Source organism: Choristoneura fumiferana, chromosome 27 (genome assembly GCF_025370935.1).
Source record: "Choristoneura fumiferana chromosome 27, NRCan_CFum_1, whole genome shotgun sequence".
In the NCBI taxonomy this organism is placed as follows: domain Eukaryota; kingdom Metazoa; phylum Arthropoda; class Insecta; order Lepidoptera; family Tortricidae; genus Choristoneura; species Choristoneura fumiferana.
Window position 1 is genome coordinate 9136882 of NC_133498.1, and position 19174 is coordinate 9156055.

The following is a 19174-nucleotide window of genomic DNA, read 5'->3' on the forward strand; positions in this document are numbered from 1 at the left end:
TAAAATCTAGACCAATAATACAGTCGTCTACGATGTCAGCAATGATGACTTTGTGCCAGTACTTCTTTCTCCAATCATTACTGACACTTCTTGCTCCTTGGACGGAAATGTTCTGGCCGGTAGCCGTTTGCAGCTGAAGATGCATTGGTCGGACTAGATGATCTCTGATCAGGTGTTTTTAGCAGTCGAGAACTGATCACAGTCCGAGAAGCTCCGGTGTCGATAGTAAGGTGACATGGCACTCCACCAATTTCTCCTTTGACAGCCAGACTGTTCCGTTGTTCGCCTGGGAGATCATAACTGGGACATTTTGACCACCAGCCAGCACTCGTCCCATAGTCCTGGCTTTACTCGTTTCCCTGCTGCTGCCGCTCTGGATTACCAGAGCTTGCTGGCCTGTCCATTGGTCCGAGTCTCGTCGCCTCCAATGTCTTTTCGGGCAGCCAGATTGCATGTGCCTCGTTCTCCGCAGTTGTAACATCGAGGTCCCGTTTCTCGAGGTGGAGCAATCGGCTCCCTGGCAGCGACTTCGCGTACCCTGAAGGATCTTGTTGGGTCTTGGCGTACAGCTTCCACCTCGAGAGCATGGGCAAGCGCATCCTTCAAACTCCCATGGTGACCCAGTCGTACAGCAGCCCTCACTTCAAAGTCTCGAATCCCATCTATGAATGTCTGCACTAGCATTCCATCCGTAAAAGAGGATGAATCTCGGTATGCTTTTTGGACCAGTTTCTCTATTTCTAGGGCCCACTTTTGTAATGACTCATTACGACCCTGGGTCCTATCCTTCAGTTGAGCTCTGTAGACGTGCTCTAGATGACTGTCACCGAAGCGTGCTTCTAAAGCTTCAAGGAGACGGTCATATGTCTTATCCTTTCCCAACGTTTCCAAGATACTGAGAGCTTCATCCCGTAGCGCCAAACTCAGTGCCGTTTTGCATAATCCTTGCTCCAGCCATTCGTTTCCGCAACCAACTCGAATTGGTGCTTGTATGCGGCCCATGAAGAGGTACCATCAAATGTGGTAACTTTAACTTTTCACCTCCTGTGGCTGGTGCACCGATAAACTGGTGGTGCCGTTGGCCACTTTAATCTCCAACTTCTGGAGGCGATTCTCGTGGCCTTCTACCTTTTCGTTGACACCGTTGAGGCGCTGTTCGTGATTTTCGACTTTAATGTCAACTGCCACAATTTTATCCTGGACCTCAGCCATCTCCTTTTCCATTCTGCGGTTGCGTCGTGTACCTCACGGAGGAGTTCGAACTGGTTCTTTTGTTCCTCTGTAGAATCCTAGCTTGTTCCTCCTGCTTTCTAGCATGTTCCTCCTGCCTTCTAGCTTGTTCTTTCAAGAGGACCAGAATCGCGTTGACGTCTATTTCCGGCTTTGGGGATACTGCCGCCGCTGTATCTGACGCTGCGGCGGTGTCTGTAGGGTCCCCAGCTGCGGCGCGGCTTCGGGTCTGCATCCTCTCCTTCTCTTCTTCTCGCGGAGTAAGCGGCATTTTCAATCCCACTTCTGACACCAAATGTTACGTTCGTGGGGTGGGTTCGTGATTGAAAGCACTTTTAACACCGATGAATAAGAGTAGGATTTATTTTCACACTGTTACTTAACTTTACAAAACACTTAAAAACAGTTCACAGTAATTTCGCACTCGAAAAGTCGCTTTGATTCTCTTCGATGTTTATCGCTCGGTATCGCATTCGAAACTGTCTCCGCCGCAACCTCACGCGGCTTATATACCCCCGGTGAATCGGTCCACAAAGTTCGAGAACAGTCCAGCTAGGACGTCATACTTACATCTCGAATGTTCCGGAAACGAGTAGAGTGTCTGTCTCTTTCATGTGCTATCTCTGTCACACAGTTACTAGAATATTCCGGAAACAGGATCATCACTCTGTTTCTCTCACACATATAGGCTATCCTTGTCACACACCTTCTCGAATGTTCTCAGTATAGCTGTCTCTTTCTAATCGTGCTATCTCTTTCACTCCTATGGAAAATTTCGCCATATACTGAAATGTACTTCAGAGGCCCATAAGGGGTCCTGAAAACGCCTGAAAACGGGTTTTCAGGTTATGGCGTCATCGGATAGAGGGTGGCCTGAAACGGACTGAAAACATGTACCAGGCGCCTGAAAACGACGGTAACTTGGGTGAAATTTTGATAAACTAATATGTGATAGAGCGTCCTCTGAAACGGCCTGAAACAGTATTCCAGCCTGCTGAAAACGCCTCCAATGGGTCGAAAAGCACGATTAAAGTTTCCACCTAACCCACCGCCGTAACAATATGATTAAAATTACTAAAATTAACCCACGAGTGCAAGCCAGGAACATCTTCCAAAAAGTTCTAAACGAGCCGGACCGTTCGAACTTTTCACTCTTCTGTTACTTTGTCCTTTTCATTTCAATGTAAGCATGTCAATATTGATATCGTATTCGTGAGAATGTGAATTACCTGACGTAGCTTTACATTTCTCGCAAATATAAATTTATTTTTGAAATGTAACAATAAATAACAACTTAAACTAAATTAAAATTATAAAAAAAACTCCCCCCGCAGCACGAACTAAAATGCTGGCAGCATTCGGTCGCGGTATTTTAATTTTATTAGTTCTTTAGGTTTTGTTGTTTCGTCGGCTGCATCTATCGTCTAGCGGACTGTCAATTTTGAGTGACACACATACAAGTCATTCGGCTGTCAACGTCACTTTGACAGTTGACTGATGCTCATGAAATTGCTACGATTGACATGAACAATATGACCATGATGTCAAACTTATTTTCTAACTAAGCAAAGAATAATAACTAATTACTACGTGTATAAGTATATGTATAGTACCTACTTAGTTGAAGATATCTAATTTTATTCACAAACGATTGCAATTATAGTACAATTCTTAATGATTCATTAATCAGCCATTTATTTGCTAAAACATGGTACAAAGAAGTTGATTTACAGACAATTTATAGTGCCACATGTTTTGTCACAAAGGCATGCGGAATTAATGAGCAAGTCGCTCGATTGTCGGCCTCGTATCTCTAGATGGCCTCTTTAACACTCGGCCATCTATAACTACTCGGCCGGCATCCCCTATTTCGCGGACTTTGCAGTAATGTACCTACTATTAACGACAGTCTCATTCTCTAGGTGCGACGTGAGTTTAATTTCAATAAAGAAAAATATACAGCTTTGTACAGTCACCAGCATTAATATCTGCCACAGCGGAGCGTGCAAAAATATCTGACACGTCCTTCCGGCCCTAGAAATAGAGTCGTATCAGATATTTATGCACGCTTGTTGTGTCAGATATTGGTGCTGGTGACTGTACATACGGTACGGAAGACGGGTTTGCCTGACCGCGATCTAAGCGCTTCTGTTTGTGCAGCGACAAATTCGCCTCTCGAGACACACTGTGTCGACACCGTGTCTTAAAATAAAACTAAGGTTAATTTAATTTGTCGACAGTGAGAGCATAATAGACGCCCTCAAGAGAAGCACGGACCTGATGTTTGGCGGCAAACAGTCAGTCGTCTGCGGGTACGGGGAGGTTGGCAAAGGGTGCTGCCAGGCACTGAAGGCGCTCGGCTGCGTGGTGAGTGGTCACACACACACGCACACACACTAAGACACACAAATACTCGATAACGTACACGTCGTACCGGTTTTAAGGGCGGGGGAGAAATGAAAAAAAAAACATATCGTTGCACATCTCTGGTGGAAACGCAGCGTTATTCGCTATTTCTTTCTGTTACACGGTATAATACGAGGATAGAGAGAGACAGTGAATACGATCGCGAACGTCAGTGCTTTAGAGAATACGACCAAGTTCGATGGGCTACCCAGTATTACCGCCATCCTTAACTCTTAAATAACGCCCCATTTATATAAGAATCAAAAGCAACTATCGAATACATACCTGACAAAGAATATTTTTAAAGATAGACATATTTTCAATAATTACAATGGAAATTGTGACGTATTGTGATATTAATAAGGTTCAGTTTCCAACTCAATGCAAGTGATCGCTAAATCGCCTCTACCTTATTAAGGGTTATACATCATTCTTTATAAATAACACAATTTTTCTTAATTTTTAACAGGTGTACGTGACGGAAATCGACCCTATATGCGCGCTACAGGCTGCCATGGATGGCTTTAGAGTCGTCAAATTAAATGAGGTAAAAATTAGAGATGTGCCGACTAGTCGGCAAAGAGCGCGGACTAACCGGCTTCTTACTTTGTATGCAATAAAACATCAACACACGAAAAAGGAGGAGGTTCTATGTTCCCATGTTTGCATTTTTTTATGTATATTCGCCGATTACTCAGTCAATTGTGGACCGATTTTCAAAATTCTTTTTTTATTCGAAAGGGTACTCTACTGAGGTGGTCTCACCAAGTCAAGATCTGATGATGGGATCCTAGGGAAATCGAGGGCAAACCTCAAATTTTATGGGCACACCTATGGCGATTTTGGCATTTTTAGCAATAAGATAAGCATTTACATTCTGAAAGTATCATTTGGTAAACTGGACCTGATGAAGAAGACCGTAGATGACCAATGGAACTCGTCAGAGCTAAGTAATGCTCGCTCGTCTATAAACGATCATTATTAATATACCTAGATAAGCGTCTAAGAAGGAGCTTTAAGTTAATGATTCTTTAGAACTGATCTGATGCTGAAGCCGGAAGGTAGGCAACGGAACTCTGTTATAAAACAACTTAACTAAGCCGTGTTTGGGCTTCATGGAATCGTTGTGAGATGTACTTTGGCTACGAATCACTAAAAAGTGAGAAATAAAGAAAATTTTCAACAAAAAAGTAAAACCGACTCCAAAAAAATAACAAAAAATGGAACCGACTACAAAATCCTTGAAAATATTTTACTAGCACTAGGTGCCTACTCGGATTTTGTAGTCGGTTCCATTTTTCGGGGTTCCGGAGCCAAAATGGCAAAAACGGAACCCTTATCGCCATGTCTGTCTGTCTGTCTGTCCGTCCGCGGCTTTGCTCAGGGACTATCAATGCTAGAAAGCTGTAATTTTGCACGGATATATAAGTAAACTATGCCGACAAAATAGTACAATCAAAAATTTTAAAAAATTTTTTTTAGGGTACCTCCCATAGACGTAAAGTGGGGGTGATTTTTTTTCTCATCCAACCCTATAGTGTGGGGTATCGTTGGATAGGTCTTTTAAAACCATTAGGGGGTTGCTAAAACGATTATTCGGTTCAGTGATTTGTTTGCGAAATATTCAACTTTAAAGTGCAAATTTTCATTAAAATCGAGCGTCTCCCCCCTCTAAAATCTAAACCGGTGGGTGGAAAAATTTGCAAAAAATCAGGATGGTAGTAAGTATATCAAACTTTCAAGAAAAATTATAACGGTTAAGTTTGCTTGAGAATTATTAGTACTTTATGAGTAAATAGCAGCCTAAGGTATAAAATATACCTAAACTTGGAAGATTCCGTATAAAATACGAAATCCTTAGAAAAATATTACTTAATTTTTTTCGTAATGGCTACGGAACCCTATTTTGGGCGTGTCCGACACGCTCTTGGCCGGTTTTTTGTTATTTTTTTGGAGTCAGTTTTACTTTTTTGTTAAAAAAAATTTAGTTTGTATTTTCGATTGATAAAGGTACCAATTACCCCAGGTCGTAAGGCAAGTGGATATCGTGATAACAGCGACCGGCAACAAGGGCGTGGTCACACGCGAGCACATGGAGCGTATGAAGAACGGCTGCGTCGTCTGCAACATGGGACACTCCAACACCGAGGTGGACGTCCACGCGCTCCGCACGCCCGATCTGCTCTGGGAGCGCGTGCGCAGCCAGGTAACGCCCTCGTGCCCGCAGGGACATACCCCCAGTAACATGCCCACACACTCTCACATGCTCACAACAATATATAACCACCCACAGGCACAATTTCCCAGAAACGACTTTTTGGTTTTAGCCAGTATGTAAGATGGAACTTTAAGCTTCCCTGTGTTTCTAGTAGCCTTTGGCTTATCGACGTTAGTGGGAAAATCACGTATGTTCTTCCTTACATACATGATTATTTCAAAAACATAAAGCGACGGCAGGGTTAGGATACCTGTTTCTTTAAAAAAATATCTTAAAGATTCACGCGTAGTACTGAATTAACAATGCACCTACTGCAATGAAACATGCTCACACGCGCTCATGCCCACAGGGACAACATCATCATCATCCCAGCCTATTCACGACCCACTGCTGGGCACAAGCCTTCTCAGAATGAGAGAGTCTGGGCACTATCCCACGCGGGCCCAGTGCGGATTGGGAAATTCAACACACCATTTAATTCCTTCGCAGGTTTGCGCAGGTTTCCTCACGATGTTTTCCTTCACCGCAAAGCTCGTTGTAAATTTCAAACGTAGTTGCGCACATAAATTTTGAAAAACTCGAGGTGCGAGCCGGGGTTTGAACCCACGATCCTCTGCTTGAGTGGTCATAGGTCAAACCACTCGGCCACCACGACTTTTGACCGCAGGGGCACGGCCACTCTCACATGCTCACACGCGCTCATGCCCACAGTGACAATAGGACACACACACGTTTCGTGACACATACACACATGCTCACAACACATGCACACAGCAACAATACAACACAATACAAGTCGATTTTTTTTAACCTACTATCTACTTTGTCGTACTAGTTACTAGTATACCGGGTGTGGCCTGTAATACGAGCAAATAGTTAAACATAGATCGTCCTCGTTAAACTTGAACAACATTAGTTCAGCGACTTTAAAAATAATGGAGTCTAAATCTTCCTTTTTCATAAAAATTAAATTCTGCTATCAATGTACGCCATCCTAGAACACAACTGACGTCGCCTGTCACGCTACAAACATCAAGCATTTTGCTTTACATTGCTTCTTCGAATAAACTTAAAAGTGTAATAAAAATTAAAAAACCAATTATTTTTAAAAGTCGCTGAACTAATGTTGTTCATTTTGACGAGTATGATCTATGTTTTAATTATTTGCTCATATTACATATATACTGACCGGCACACAATTTGGTCCACTCTACATACAAAATTACCTATTCCTGCATACATTTGAGGGCCAGATTTTTTCCGCTCAGTAATAGATTGTAATAAATTTCCATATTTAAATTGTTGTCTGGAAGAGGACGCTATTGTCAACTCAGCATTTTACCTCTGTGTAAAGTTATTGTACTGATTTGTAGCGTGAAATAAAGAATTTACCGACTGTCTCTCTCAGGTGGACCACATAATATGGCCGAACGGCAAACGCATCGTCCTCCTGGCGGAGGGACGGCTCGCGAACTTGTGCTGCTCCTCGCTGCCCTCCTTTGTGGTGTCAGTGACCGCCGCCACGCAGGCTCTGGCGCTTATAGAGCTGTATAACGCCCCCCAAAATCGGTATAAGGTGAGTATCTTTTGTAATGCTATACTGCTTGGTAATCCAGTTAGCACCTTTCAATTCGAAATATTCACAGTTCCATAATAAACTTTAAATATAAGACAATCTGGTTGAATTTTAAAACAAGATAATTTGGAATTCAAAGTCAAAGTCAAAGTCAAAATATCTTTATTCAATTTAGGCTATAAAAAGCACTTATGAATGTCAAAAAAAATCTACCACCGGTTCGGAAAAACCTCTGCTGAGAAGAATCCGGCAAGAAACTCAACGAGGTATATATTTTTTTTTAAAACAGATTTACAATATTATTAAATGATATGTATACATCACAAGTATTTAACACAACTTTATTTTTAACACAGTAGGTTCGCTATTTGAAGGGATCGCTAATGCGGATCGGAATTATTTCCAAATATCCCTGTCCATGATATAATCATTAACTTTATAATACGCCTTTGATATTAATGTCTTCTTGACAATAGATCTGAATTTTGTATCCGTTTCATTTGTAATATTTTTTGGAATTTTATTATAAAAACGTATGCAATTTCCCAGAAAAGACTTTTTGGTTTTAGCCAGTCTGTAAGATGGAACTTTAAGCTTCCCTGTGTTTCTAGTAGCCTTTGGCTTATCGACGTTAGTGGGAAAATCACATATGTTCTTCCTAACATACATGATTATTTCAAAAACATAAAGCGACGGCAGGGTTAGGATATCTGTTTCCTTAAAAAAAGATCTTAAAGATTCACGCGTCTTCAAATTATAAATTGCTCTAATTGCTCTCTTTTGTAAGATAAAAATTGACTCAATGTCTGCAGCAGATCCCCATAAAATAAGGCCGTACGAAATAATGCTATTAAAGTAAGCAAAATACACCAACCGTGCCGTCGCCACATCGGTTAGCTGCCGTATTTTCCAAACTGCAAAAGCAGCAGAGCTCAATCTACCCGCGATTGCTGTGACGTGAGGTCCCCACTGTAGTTTAGAATCGAGCGTTATTCCTAAAAATACTGTTGATTTTACAAATTCAATAGTTTGACCATTTAACTTTATATTAGAAACTGAATTCGAGCTAGATGAATTTATCAACGAGAATTTAATACATTTAGTTTTCTTAGGATTTAGTAACAAATTATTGGCAGCAAACCATGCGGATATCACGGACAGGGTTTCATTGGGCTCAATGAAGTCGGTATCTTTTCTACTAACCTTGAACAGTAAAGACGTGTCGTCAGCAAACATAACTATACCCGACTTTTGGCTTACCATATAAGTAAGGTCATTTACATAAATAAGATACAGGAATGGGGCAAGAATGGATCCTTGAGGCACTCCCATTTCGACCACAGATCCCTCCGATACCGTTCCGTTAATCGCTACCTTTTGCTTTCTTTGTGTGAGGTAAGATTTAATGAGTTCTAAAGCGAGGCCACGAATGCCATAAAAATTTAACTTACAAATTAAAGTATCATGATCCACACAATCAAAAGCTTTCGAAAGGTCGCAGAATACACCTATAGCGTCATGTGATTCCTCCCAAGCTTGCAATATGAATTTAACTAAACTATGACCCGCGTCTGTAGTAGACCTGCCTTTTGTGAATCCGAACTGCTGTGGATGCATGATTTTATGGGTATTAAAATGCGAGATCATTTGCGTCAGCATTATTTTTTCGAATATTTTGCTAAACGCTGATAGGATGGACACAGGACGATAATCAGAGGGATTATCTTTATCACCTGATTTAAAAATAGGAACTACTTTACTATATTTCATCAAATCTGGAAATACGCCTTCATCTATACAGCTATTAATATAAATGCTAAAGTTGGAGCAACGACATCTAAAATGGAATGTAGAACCTTAACTGAGACGCCCCACAAGTCTTCCGTTTTTTTTACTTTCAATAATCTAAAAGTCTTAATGATGTCACAGGGAGAGACATGCGTGAATTTAAAATTACTTAAGTTTGGAATAGATACATTTTGTTTTAAGAGCGATTCAGCTAACTTTGAGGAAGACGCGAGACATTTTGTCGTTTCGATGGGGATTTTAGAGAAGTAGGTATTAAACTCGTTAGCTACTTTAACCGCGTCCGTTTCTAATACGTTGTTAATCTTTAATGATATAGAGGACTCCGCGTTCTTACGTCGACCGGTTTCAGTATTTATAATTTTCCAAACTGTTTTAATTTTATCATCAGAGGACTTAATTTTATTAGTTACATGGGCTGCTTTTGCTTTATTACATATAATTTTGAATAATTTTGAATAATCCCTGACATACTGGTGGAAACGTTCATCAGTGGTACACGATTTCTTATCATAAAGATCATATAAGACGTCCCTACTCCTACGTATTCCGGGTGTAGCCCATTCATTGAATGATAGTTTGTTTCCTATTTTAATACGTTTTTTACTACACGTTTTATCGTATTCCTCGCATACAGTATTTAACAATATCTTGAAATTTTCGTTTGGATTTTTAGTATTTACTTTTAAATTGTTTACTTTTTGCGCGATGTTTGTTTTGAGACGGTCAAGTCTTTGTTTGTTCAACGGCCTAATTTCTATGGTTTGATTAACACCGCCCCTAGCCCGAGGTAACTTCACTGTTTGAGCTTTGTGATCCGATCGTACTCCACTGATAACAGCTTTTTCTAAATACTTACAAGTTAACCAAATGTTGTCAATACATGTGGCCGAAGTGGTTGTGACTCTGGTGGGTTCATTAAATAAGAAATTTAAATTAAAAGATTTTAGAACAGAAATAAACTGGTCTTTTTCAACGGATTGTGATAAAATATCGATATTAAAGTCCCCGCAGACCACCAGCGCTTTATTACGTTTTACTGATTTCCTTAGAACATCTTCCATAGTATTTATAAACAAAGGAATACTCGAGTTTGGTGGTCTATATATACATAAAATTAAATACTGTTCCGTTTCCGCAGAAGCGATCTCGCATACACGTTCAACAGAAAGGCTGGACAGGTCTTTGCGTTCTTTGAACTTTAAACCATTTTTCACTAATATGAGAGACCCGCCACCTGCTGCAGATTCTCTGCAGAAGGCGCTGGCTATTGCATAATTATGTACATTAAATTGCATTGAATCTTTTTTTAGCCAGGTTTCTGTTAAGCAGATAATATCTAAGTTTAACTTTTCAGAGAGTAATTCTAAATCTAATATTTTGCCAGTGAAGCGATTTATATTTTGATGTAGAAATGATAGACTACTTTGCTTCTCTATTGTCGGTGTAGGTAGTTTAAAGACACATTCGCGCTTGAAGGTGTCGTCCTAACAGGGCCGGGGGAGGGGGGTGATTTCCGAATACGGAATTAATATAACATGCTAAGGATTTAGCAAGCTTGTCGGGGGTCAGTCGGTAGTCACTAATAACATTATTAGTGTCAAAAAATAAAACGTCACTATGACGGCTCGTCATCTTAAACAATAATTTGTTTAAACGATATAAATGATTATTGGATTTATTTAGAGAAGCAGAATAGGGAAACGCACCTATAATAATGTTTTTAACACCTAGTTTTGATAGTAAATCGAACCCAGTTTTTATGTCCGAATACCTAACGTCGGACCCGTCACTTAACATTAATACAATGATTGACTGCTTAGTCACCTGAGTGAGCATAATTTTTTCAATTATTTGTTTGAATGAGGCATTAGGCATACAGTTATTTATGACACAGCTGTTTGATATATTATTACACAATAATTTGCCCAATCCCTTTCCTGTTTTTCTGTTTAATTATTTCTGTTTAATTTTAAAGGTGGTATCACTTCGTCTAAAAAGCAGCTGGTCTAAGTAGCAAGTGGTCTGGGAAGCAATTTGTCTAAGTAGCAAGTGGCCTAAGAGGCAACTGGTCTAAGTAGCAAGTGGTCTGAGAAGCAATTTGTCTAAGTAGCAAGTGGCCTAAGAGGCAACTGGTCTAAGTAGCAAGTGGTCTGAGAAGCAATTTGTCTAAGTAGCAAGTGGCCTAAGAGGCAACTGGTCTAAGTAGCAAATGGTCTGAGAAGCAATTTGTCTAAGTATTAAGTGGCCTAAGAGGCAACTGGTCTAAGTAGCAAGTGGTCTGAAAAGCAATTTGTCTAAGTAGCAAGTGGCCCAAGAGGCAACTGGTCTAAGTAGCAAGTGGTCTGAAAAGCAATTTGTCCAAGTAGCAAGTGGTCTAAGAGGCAACTGGTCTAAGTAGCAAGTGGTCTAAAAAGCAACAGTCTTACTTTGTAATTGTATCACTGCGCCTAAAAAGCAGCTGGTCTAAGTAGCAAGTGGTTTGACAAGCAATTGGTCTAAGTAGCAAGGTGGTCTGAGAAGCAAGTGGTCTGAGAAGCAACTGGTCTAAAAAATAACTGGTTTTAACCAGTTTGTGTCGGAAACTTGAAAAAACACAGGTTGGGTTAAGTTAGAGTTGCGTCAAGGCGCGAAGCCTCTCAGCTACGTGGAATAGGAGCTCCGCCAAGTGGTGCTCCGTCGAGTTTCGTCCATAGAATTAAAATTGACACAAATTGACATAATTGAACAAAACACAGATATATAGACGGCATCACAGATATCTTTTACGCGAAATGAGTGGTAAAACTTACCCCCTGTTTCACCATCCGTTGAATAAATTTATTTGACGGATAAATGTGACGCCGTCTCTGTTTGTTTTGTTCGAATAGACGGAGACGGCATCACATTTATCCGTCAAATAAAATTAATCAATGGGTGGTCAAACAGCCCCTTGGGTCTAATCCAATTTTTCTTTTTTTTCTAGGCTGACGTTTACCTATTACCTAAAAAGATGGACGAATACGTGGCAAGTCTCCACCTGCCGACATTCGACGCGCATCTGACCGAGCTGACAGACGAACAGGCGAAATACCTAGGCTTAAACAAAGTAGGGCCTTTCAAACCAAACTATTATAGGTACTAGCATAGAGGGAAGATTCTACGGCACGAGTGAGTCTACCTTGTTTTTTTTAGCTAATTGGCTAGAATCCTGGGTAAATAGTAGATTGTACAACGAGAGCATAAAGCGACCCATTTTACCCGAGACGTTCATATCCACCCGAGCCGGTACGACGAGGGTGGATAGACACGTCGAGGGGAAAATGGGTTTAATGCTCGAGTTTTACACTCTGTTTTTCACTTCGATTGCGAGGAGATGGAATAACAACAGTGGAAATAATTATTCACTTACTAGGTACCTTTTATTTTTCATGCATTGCTAATATATTTATGAATATTTAGTTTTATTTATTAATTTGATCAATTTTTAGTATTATACAAAATAAAAAATATTTAAAAAATATTTTTTTTTGTTTGTGGCTGTTAACACCTGATTGCCTTGGTTTTAGACAAAGATTTACTTTATGCACAAGAGTCGCCTAGATCCAGCATAAGTGCTAACTTTACGAGCATGAGAAGTGAAAATAATATTCTATTTAGGCCCTGTTTCATCACTCGCTGTTAAATTTTATGTGACAGATAAATGTGATGCCGTCTCTGTTTGTTTTGTCCGAATAAACAGAGACGGCATCACATCTATCTGTGGTGAAACAGGCCATTAGTCTGTCAGTTGGATTGTTAAAAATAATGGATGCGTTTTTTTTCTGTCAATCAAACAAAAAATGGCAAACATGAAGCGTGTCAAAGTTCGGGAGTGGAGATTCATGTCGTCACTCAGTACGCCTTTAAAAGTTCGCATGTGACTTGGTGGAACCCTGTCGCAGGGAGCTTCTGCTGTCTTATCAAGATTGTTTTGATAAGTGGGCGTTTTTTTTTAAAAAAACTGTACCCTTTCCTTTTTTTTTAATTTCTGGAATAAATATGGATTTTACTGCTCAGAATCGAATCAAGAGCACAATCGTTTCCGATCGTTTAAAGAAGTCCCCATTTTTTCATACAAATTTTTATGAGTCAGTTTTGTCACGCCCATAGTGTATGAAAAAACGTCGTAAAACTGTCATTTTTTTTTTGGGGATTTATTTTTAAACTATCGTAATCGATTGTGCTCTTGATTCTGAGTAGGAAAAACCTTTTTTTCCCAATATTTCAAAAATAATGAAACGGGTACACTTTTATTGAAAACGCCCAAGTGCGGCAAATGCTGACTCCTGCTGCAGGGCTCTATCGAGTGTGACCCACAAACTTGTCAAAGTAGGTACGTACATAAAAAGTGTACGTAGGTGTAACGCCGCACGGAACTTTAACCGGCCGTTTGTCCATAATGTTATGTTTTATTGACAGAAGTAATAAAACGTGCCCGATACTTTTTGAACATTTAACTGGTGGAATAATTATTTCCTAGGAATCTAGCCTGTTTTGGAACTGCCTGCTCTTTGTATTTCGTTGACATATTGAGTTCCAAATAACATTAGTTTTGGAATTGCTGATGACTCGCTGTCAGTGTCAAGTGCTGCCTGTTTGTAATACTGCGGTAATTGCGCAATTTTTTCATATAGGAGAATTTCGAAAAGTTCTCAATATATTGTATGGGGATTGAAACTTTCCGTTTTAAAATTTCCTGTACATCATGTGAAAATTTCCATTAATTCCCAAGAACTAACTTTTTGGAAACTTTCAGTAAACTTTATGTCTTTTATATTTAATACGTGCAGTCATCTCAATTAATATCTGCCACAGCGGAGCAATAATATCTGACACGTCCTTCCGGCCCTAGAAATAGAGTTGTATCAGATATTTATGCACGCTTGTGTCAGATATTGGTGCTGGTGACTATTAGTTGTTACCCCTGACAGGTAGCGAGTGATTTAGTTAACATTAATGTTATTTGAAACGCATAGTACTTCGTAATTGAAATACCGGTTTTTAGTGTGCATTATTCGTTAAACAAATCGATATAACTGGCTCGAGAACTCATGGAATTTATCACCGCGTTAGAGATGGGTGAATCCGAATCTGAAGATAGACAGAGATGGGCATTATTCGATTCACTTTCTAGTCAACTAATCAATCGATTGAACGATCAATCGCCACAAAATTAATCACGATTAATATAGTCGCGATTAAATTAATCGACGGAGTATTCGAATAACGATTGATCAATCATTTTGATCGACTAAATTTCACGATTAAATCTCGATTAAAAAATGGAACACGCACGTTACTAAAATTAAATATCTTTTCATGTTTTGTCCACTTGGAAAATTATTCTGGTATGTATGCTGTGCGATATTTATTACAAATAAAATTCATTTATTCCTAATATTAATCGAGAGAAAATTAATCTAATTAATTAATTGATTTAAAATTTAGTCGCTGGTAATTAACCGACGGTTAATTTAATCGTGACTAAATTAATCGAAAGTCTTACGAGTTACGATTAAGATTAACCAATCGTCTTTTTAATCGTTAGTCGCGATTGAATAAGTTAATCGTTGGTCGATTAAATTTTGCCCATCTCTGAGATAGAAAAGAGTGAGATCCTCAAGCTAATCCGAATTCCTTATCGGCTCCTTTCAAATTTTATCGACTCCGAGAAGTAATTAACTCACATTTGTGTGCCCGCGATTGGCAATTTAGCGCTCACTTCACTTTCGTTCAATCACATCGGATCGGTTATGTTCGGTCGGGTGCCGAGCCGGTATACGCCGGTAGTAAAACTAAAGTGACAGATTCAAACAAGTCATTATGAGAATGGTACCTACTTTAGTTATTCAGCGCCGAACAGAGGGGTTACTACGAACGAAATTCGTAGATCGAAGTTCGTATCGTACCGTCCCTCTCATGCTTGAATGAAGTTTGAATTTTGAACTTCGTAGAAAAGGAACGGACGTAGTCGGATCGGGCCATACCAAACCGCTTACCCTTCGCTATACTAGTAGACAAATTAATAATCATTCTAGCGAACTGGATTCAATAAAGGAGTCGGAGTCGATAAGCGGAGTCGGTTCCGAAATCGGAGCTGGATTTAGTGAATCAAATCAATTATCGGAGTCGAGATTACCCATGTCTATCTCTGTCTATCAAGCGTATTATTAATCTCTCGTCAATTCCCAGCTTCATCGTTAAATTTCTAATGTTTTCTATGTGTTCTCGTTTCAGTAGAATATGAAAAGAAATGTTTTCTCGTTCACTTACCACTTTAAAGCAAAGATACTGTCACAATTCGTGCTGTAGAAAGTAAATTCTAGTATTATTGACGACGATTTGCAGCTCCTAGCGGAAAAAGTGCTTTTTAATGTAATCCAAGTTGGACCTGTTTGGTGGTTTAGTTTTTGGACTGTACTAATCTCAAACACTGCCTGCATGGCTATGAACAAAGTAATTGTATTATTTTTTATTCTGGTTGAGTACACAAAGGTATGAGTACACTTTGATTCAAAAGTTGAAAAACCTTTACCTACAGGGTCATAACCTCTTGAAATATACTGGTAGAAGACACCTTGTAATAGCCTTAAATTTGGTATGTGGGACATACGAGAGATGTATAAATAAACTACAAACTTCTACATACCACAAATTAGTAGAGTACCTTTTTAGTACGCTGCCATACGAGCAAGACATCTACGCCTGTGCGACATGTGTTTTCATGCGAAAACTCGAAATGCGAAATTTCGATCCTTTTCTCTTTCCATTGTAGTGTCTACTCTTGTTTCTGTTGTCCTAAATCGTTCAAAGGTTAACTGGAAGAGATCCGTTAAGGGATAAGTTTGCCTTTGTACATCTTTTTCTCTTGTTAACAGTTATTTTATCAAGTGTATGTACAATAAAGAGCTATACAATACAATACCAAAACCTGAACATGAAACTACCGTGAGACCCACTCATATTAAATATAATGACCCTTCTCACGCTTCGAGTTAGTCGCGTTGCTCCGTAGCCCTTCGAAGGGCAACGGATTCAGCCGCTGAGTCATTGCTCGGAGACGAAACTACGATTTAGCCCGAAACATGTCGAGCTAAACTCGATTTAAGACACGTCCCGACACACGAGTTATCCGGGTCATTATATTTAATACCAAAACCTGTTGATTAGTGTGGCAGTGAAGGAGGGTGGGTTTCCGCATGAAACACAAATCTTTCTTACAAATGTAGTTGTATTGTGCGTATGGTAGCGGAGTAGCAAGGTAACATTCTTGTACTTTATTATTTTAATCAATTATTTTATAAATGGTCCAATTTGGAGATTTGAGATCAACCTTGGTACTGTTGAGCCTAAATTGCCTTTTAACACAACAACTCGTCCCACTTGTGAGCGTGGGTCGTACACATAAAGGTTGAATAAAGAGTGGAAATGTATGAAAAAAATCGTCATACAAATTTGTCGGTCTACTTCAAAAAGTTGAAGGGCTTTGTCGAATTAAATAAAAAGCAAACGAACGGTACAATGGATATATTTGAATGTGAAAGTGTTTGGTATTGAAATTATTTAAGTACACTCGAATTAAATTGGTCTTCGCGGCTCGGCTATTTTCGTGTTATTTCGTAAAGCAAATAATGTAGGGTAGTTAGAAGGGAGCGAGCTTTATGTAAGTTCCTTTTGTGCTTGATTGTACAAGAGTCATAATAGTAATAGGGCATATTAGGCAAAGCTCTGCGCAGGGGGCGACACCAGCGCAAACCTCCATGACAGATCATGAACAAAGTTTTTATTAGTAACAAAATAACATGATATTTTACATCGATAGTAACGGTAGAGTTATATTTCCAAAAAATTATTGAAATAATAGGATATTATGGCATTTAAGATACTCATAAAACTTAAATTGAAAATACAAACTGAAATATAGATGCACAGAAAAACCAGAAAAATAAGACCATCACTGGGAATCGAACCCAGGTCCTCGGTATTCCGTACCGCGTGCTATACCGCTACACCACTGATGGTCCACCAGCCATGATGATTGACCATCAGTGGTGTAGCGGTATAGCACGCGGTACGGAATACCGAGGACCTGGGTTCGATTCCCAGTGATGGTCTTATTTTTCTGGTTTTTCTGTGCATCTATATTTCAGTTTGTATTTTCAATTTAGGTTTTACGGGATGACTGTAAAAATAAAAATTTGGAATTGAAATAAAAAATACAAAAAGATTCCAAAAAACCAATCTTACTCAAAAAACTGTTTACGGTTTTGTGCTAGTGCTGCACTCTGACGGGAGAAAATTGCAGTAATATTCCCTATTCGAGCATTTATTCCGTACTTTTCGTGGGCACATTTTTTTGACATGTTAGAAGATCCTGTTACAGTTTCCAGGTTGTCTAGTGCAAGTTTTTTTTTAAATGACTTTCTGCCAATCGTCTTTCCGAAAGCGCTGGTTGTTTAAAAAAAAGTGCCTACTTGCAGAATAAACGTTCCGAATTTTTTTCATTTTTGTTAGTACATGACGTCTAAAAATTATTGAAAATTCAAATACAGCCCATTTATAAAAAAAGGTAGTGGAAGTTAAGCGTTTGAAATGCTCGATTACTGACCAACAAAGCGTTATGACAGAAAATGACGAAAAAAGCCGACCGGCGAGTCTTTACTAAGATTGTGTTGATTTGAACTTAAAATGCACCAATGCTTCGGCTGGCATATGTAAAATTGTTTTGGCAAAAATTTAAAGTGAAAAGTAGAGGCGATAAACCCGCTTTCTTAAAATGTACACTTTATCTAAAAGTGCACTTTCCGCAAAATAATAAAAAATACAATGTTAACAAACTTATAAAGGTACACATAATATGAGAAAAATAATGGCGGCATTTATGTGGTACAGATAGCGCGCCAGTTGAACGCAGAGCCCAGGAATGCGATAGTGTTGCGACCTTATTAGAATTAATGATGACATACAGAAGGTATGTCGATAAATTTGTAAAATAAATGTTATTTTAATTTTCACATATTTTTTTTTACTTTCGCGCTTTAATCACATAATTATGTATACAAACAGAACTTAGCGCCTAACCTTTTGTTTGTTCCATCCACCGTAGTCGCAACGTGACTCAACACAATGGATGTAACTCGATTAAACTGTCAACAAATAATCTAACCATAAAAAAACATTTTAATACAATTGACTACTTTTTGTTGACTGTACTTGCATTACCCAAACTACATTTGCATACCGAATTTCAAGTCGATGCTATTAACCGTTGAAGAGTTCCGTCCTGCGGAGACGATCCTGGCTGCACTACCAGGATGTCACTACTAGATTATTGTATTGTCACGCGATTTACATAAGTATTCCAAATTTCAAGTCAATCTGACTACTGGAAGTTGGTCAAATTCAACTTGCAAGATTTAATTACAGACAGACAGACAGACAACAGGACAGGTGAAACTAAATAAAAGCTTGTAAAAAAACGGAAACGAACTCGGATCAGTCATCATTAAAAACAAAATATGGGGTGCAATCAGTTTTAATGCGATCGATATGTACATGTACGACAACTATCAAGGACAGCACTAAACACTAAAGGCGACTGAGGCGAGGCGTGTAGAGCGGGGGGAGAGGCTCCCGCTCTTCACCTCAGGCCCCGACTGCATTCAACTCGCGCGCTATCTGTAGATATGTAGATATGCCAATTTGCATATGTTATTTCTGCACAGACAAATTTAAATTTTTGCCCAAAAAAACTACTTATTAGCGTTTTTAAGTACGTTTAGATGACTAGATATTGCGATGTATAATTTGCAATTTTGTAAAGTTTTTAGCGAACTTAGACTAGTTAGTGAGTGTACAAACGGAATAAATGATAGAAATTGCATTTAGCCAGTAAGAATATAGTTGAAACGCAGAAA

At 39.2% G+C, this 19174-nt stretch overlaps 1 protein-coding gene and 1 long non-coding RNA gene across 6 annotated transcripts in view; one reads left to right on the top strand and one right to left on the bottom strand.

Annotated features, from left to right (window-relative positions):
* The window catches only part of LOC141443291 (adenosylhomocysteinase-like 1), a 45269-nt gene extending 32062 nt beyond the window's left edge, over window positions 1-13207 (top strand). For all 5 annotated transcript variants that reach the window (XM_074108519.1, XM_074108524.1, XM_074108522.1 and 2 more), the window contains 5 exons: window positions 3471-3597; window positions 4106-4183; window positions 5663-5842; window positions 7263-7430; window positions 12202-13207. In XM_074108519.1, the coding sequence (XP_073964620.1) occupies window positions 3471-3597; window positions 4106-4183; window positions 5663-5842; window positions 7263-7430; window positions 12202-12360 (712 nt within the window). In that variant the 3' untranslated portion in view covers window positions 12361-13207. The remainder of the gene's footprint in view (window positions 1-3470; window positions 3598-4105; window positions 4184-5662; window positions 5843-7262; window positions 7431-12201) is intronic.
* A 54-nt stretch (window positions 13208-13261) lies between these two features.
* On the bottom strand, window positions 13262-17277 carry LOC141443308 (uncharacterized). Its single transcript, XR_012453011.1, has 2 exons — window positions 16417-17277; window positions 13262-16188 (listed from the first exon to the last, which is right to left on the bottom strand). It is a non-coding gene; the product is annotated as an uncharacterized lncRNA (long non-coding RNA).
* Window positions 17278-19174: the final 1897 nt, after the last annotated feature.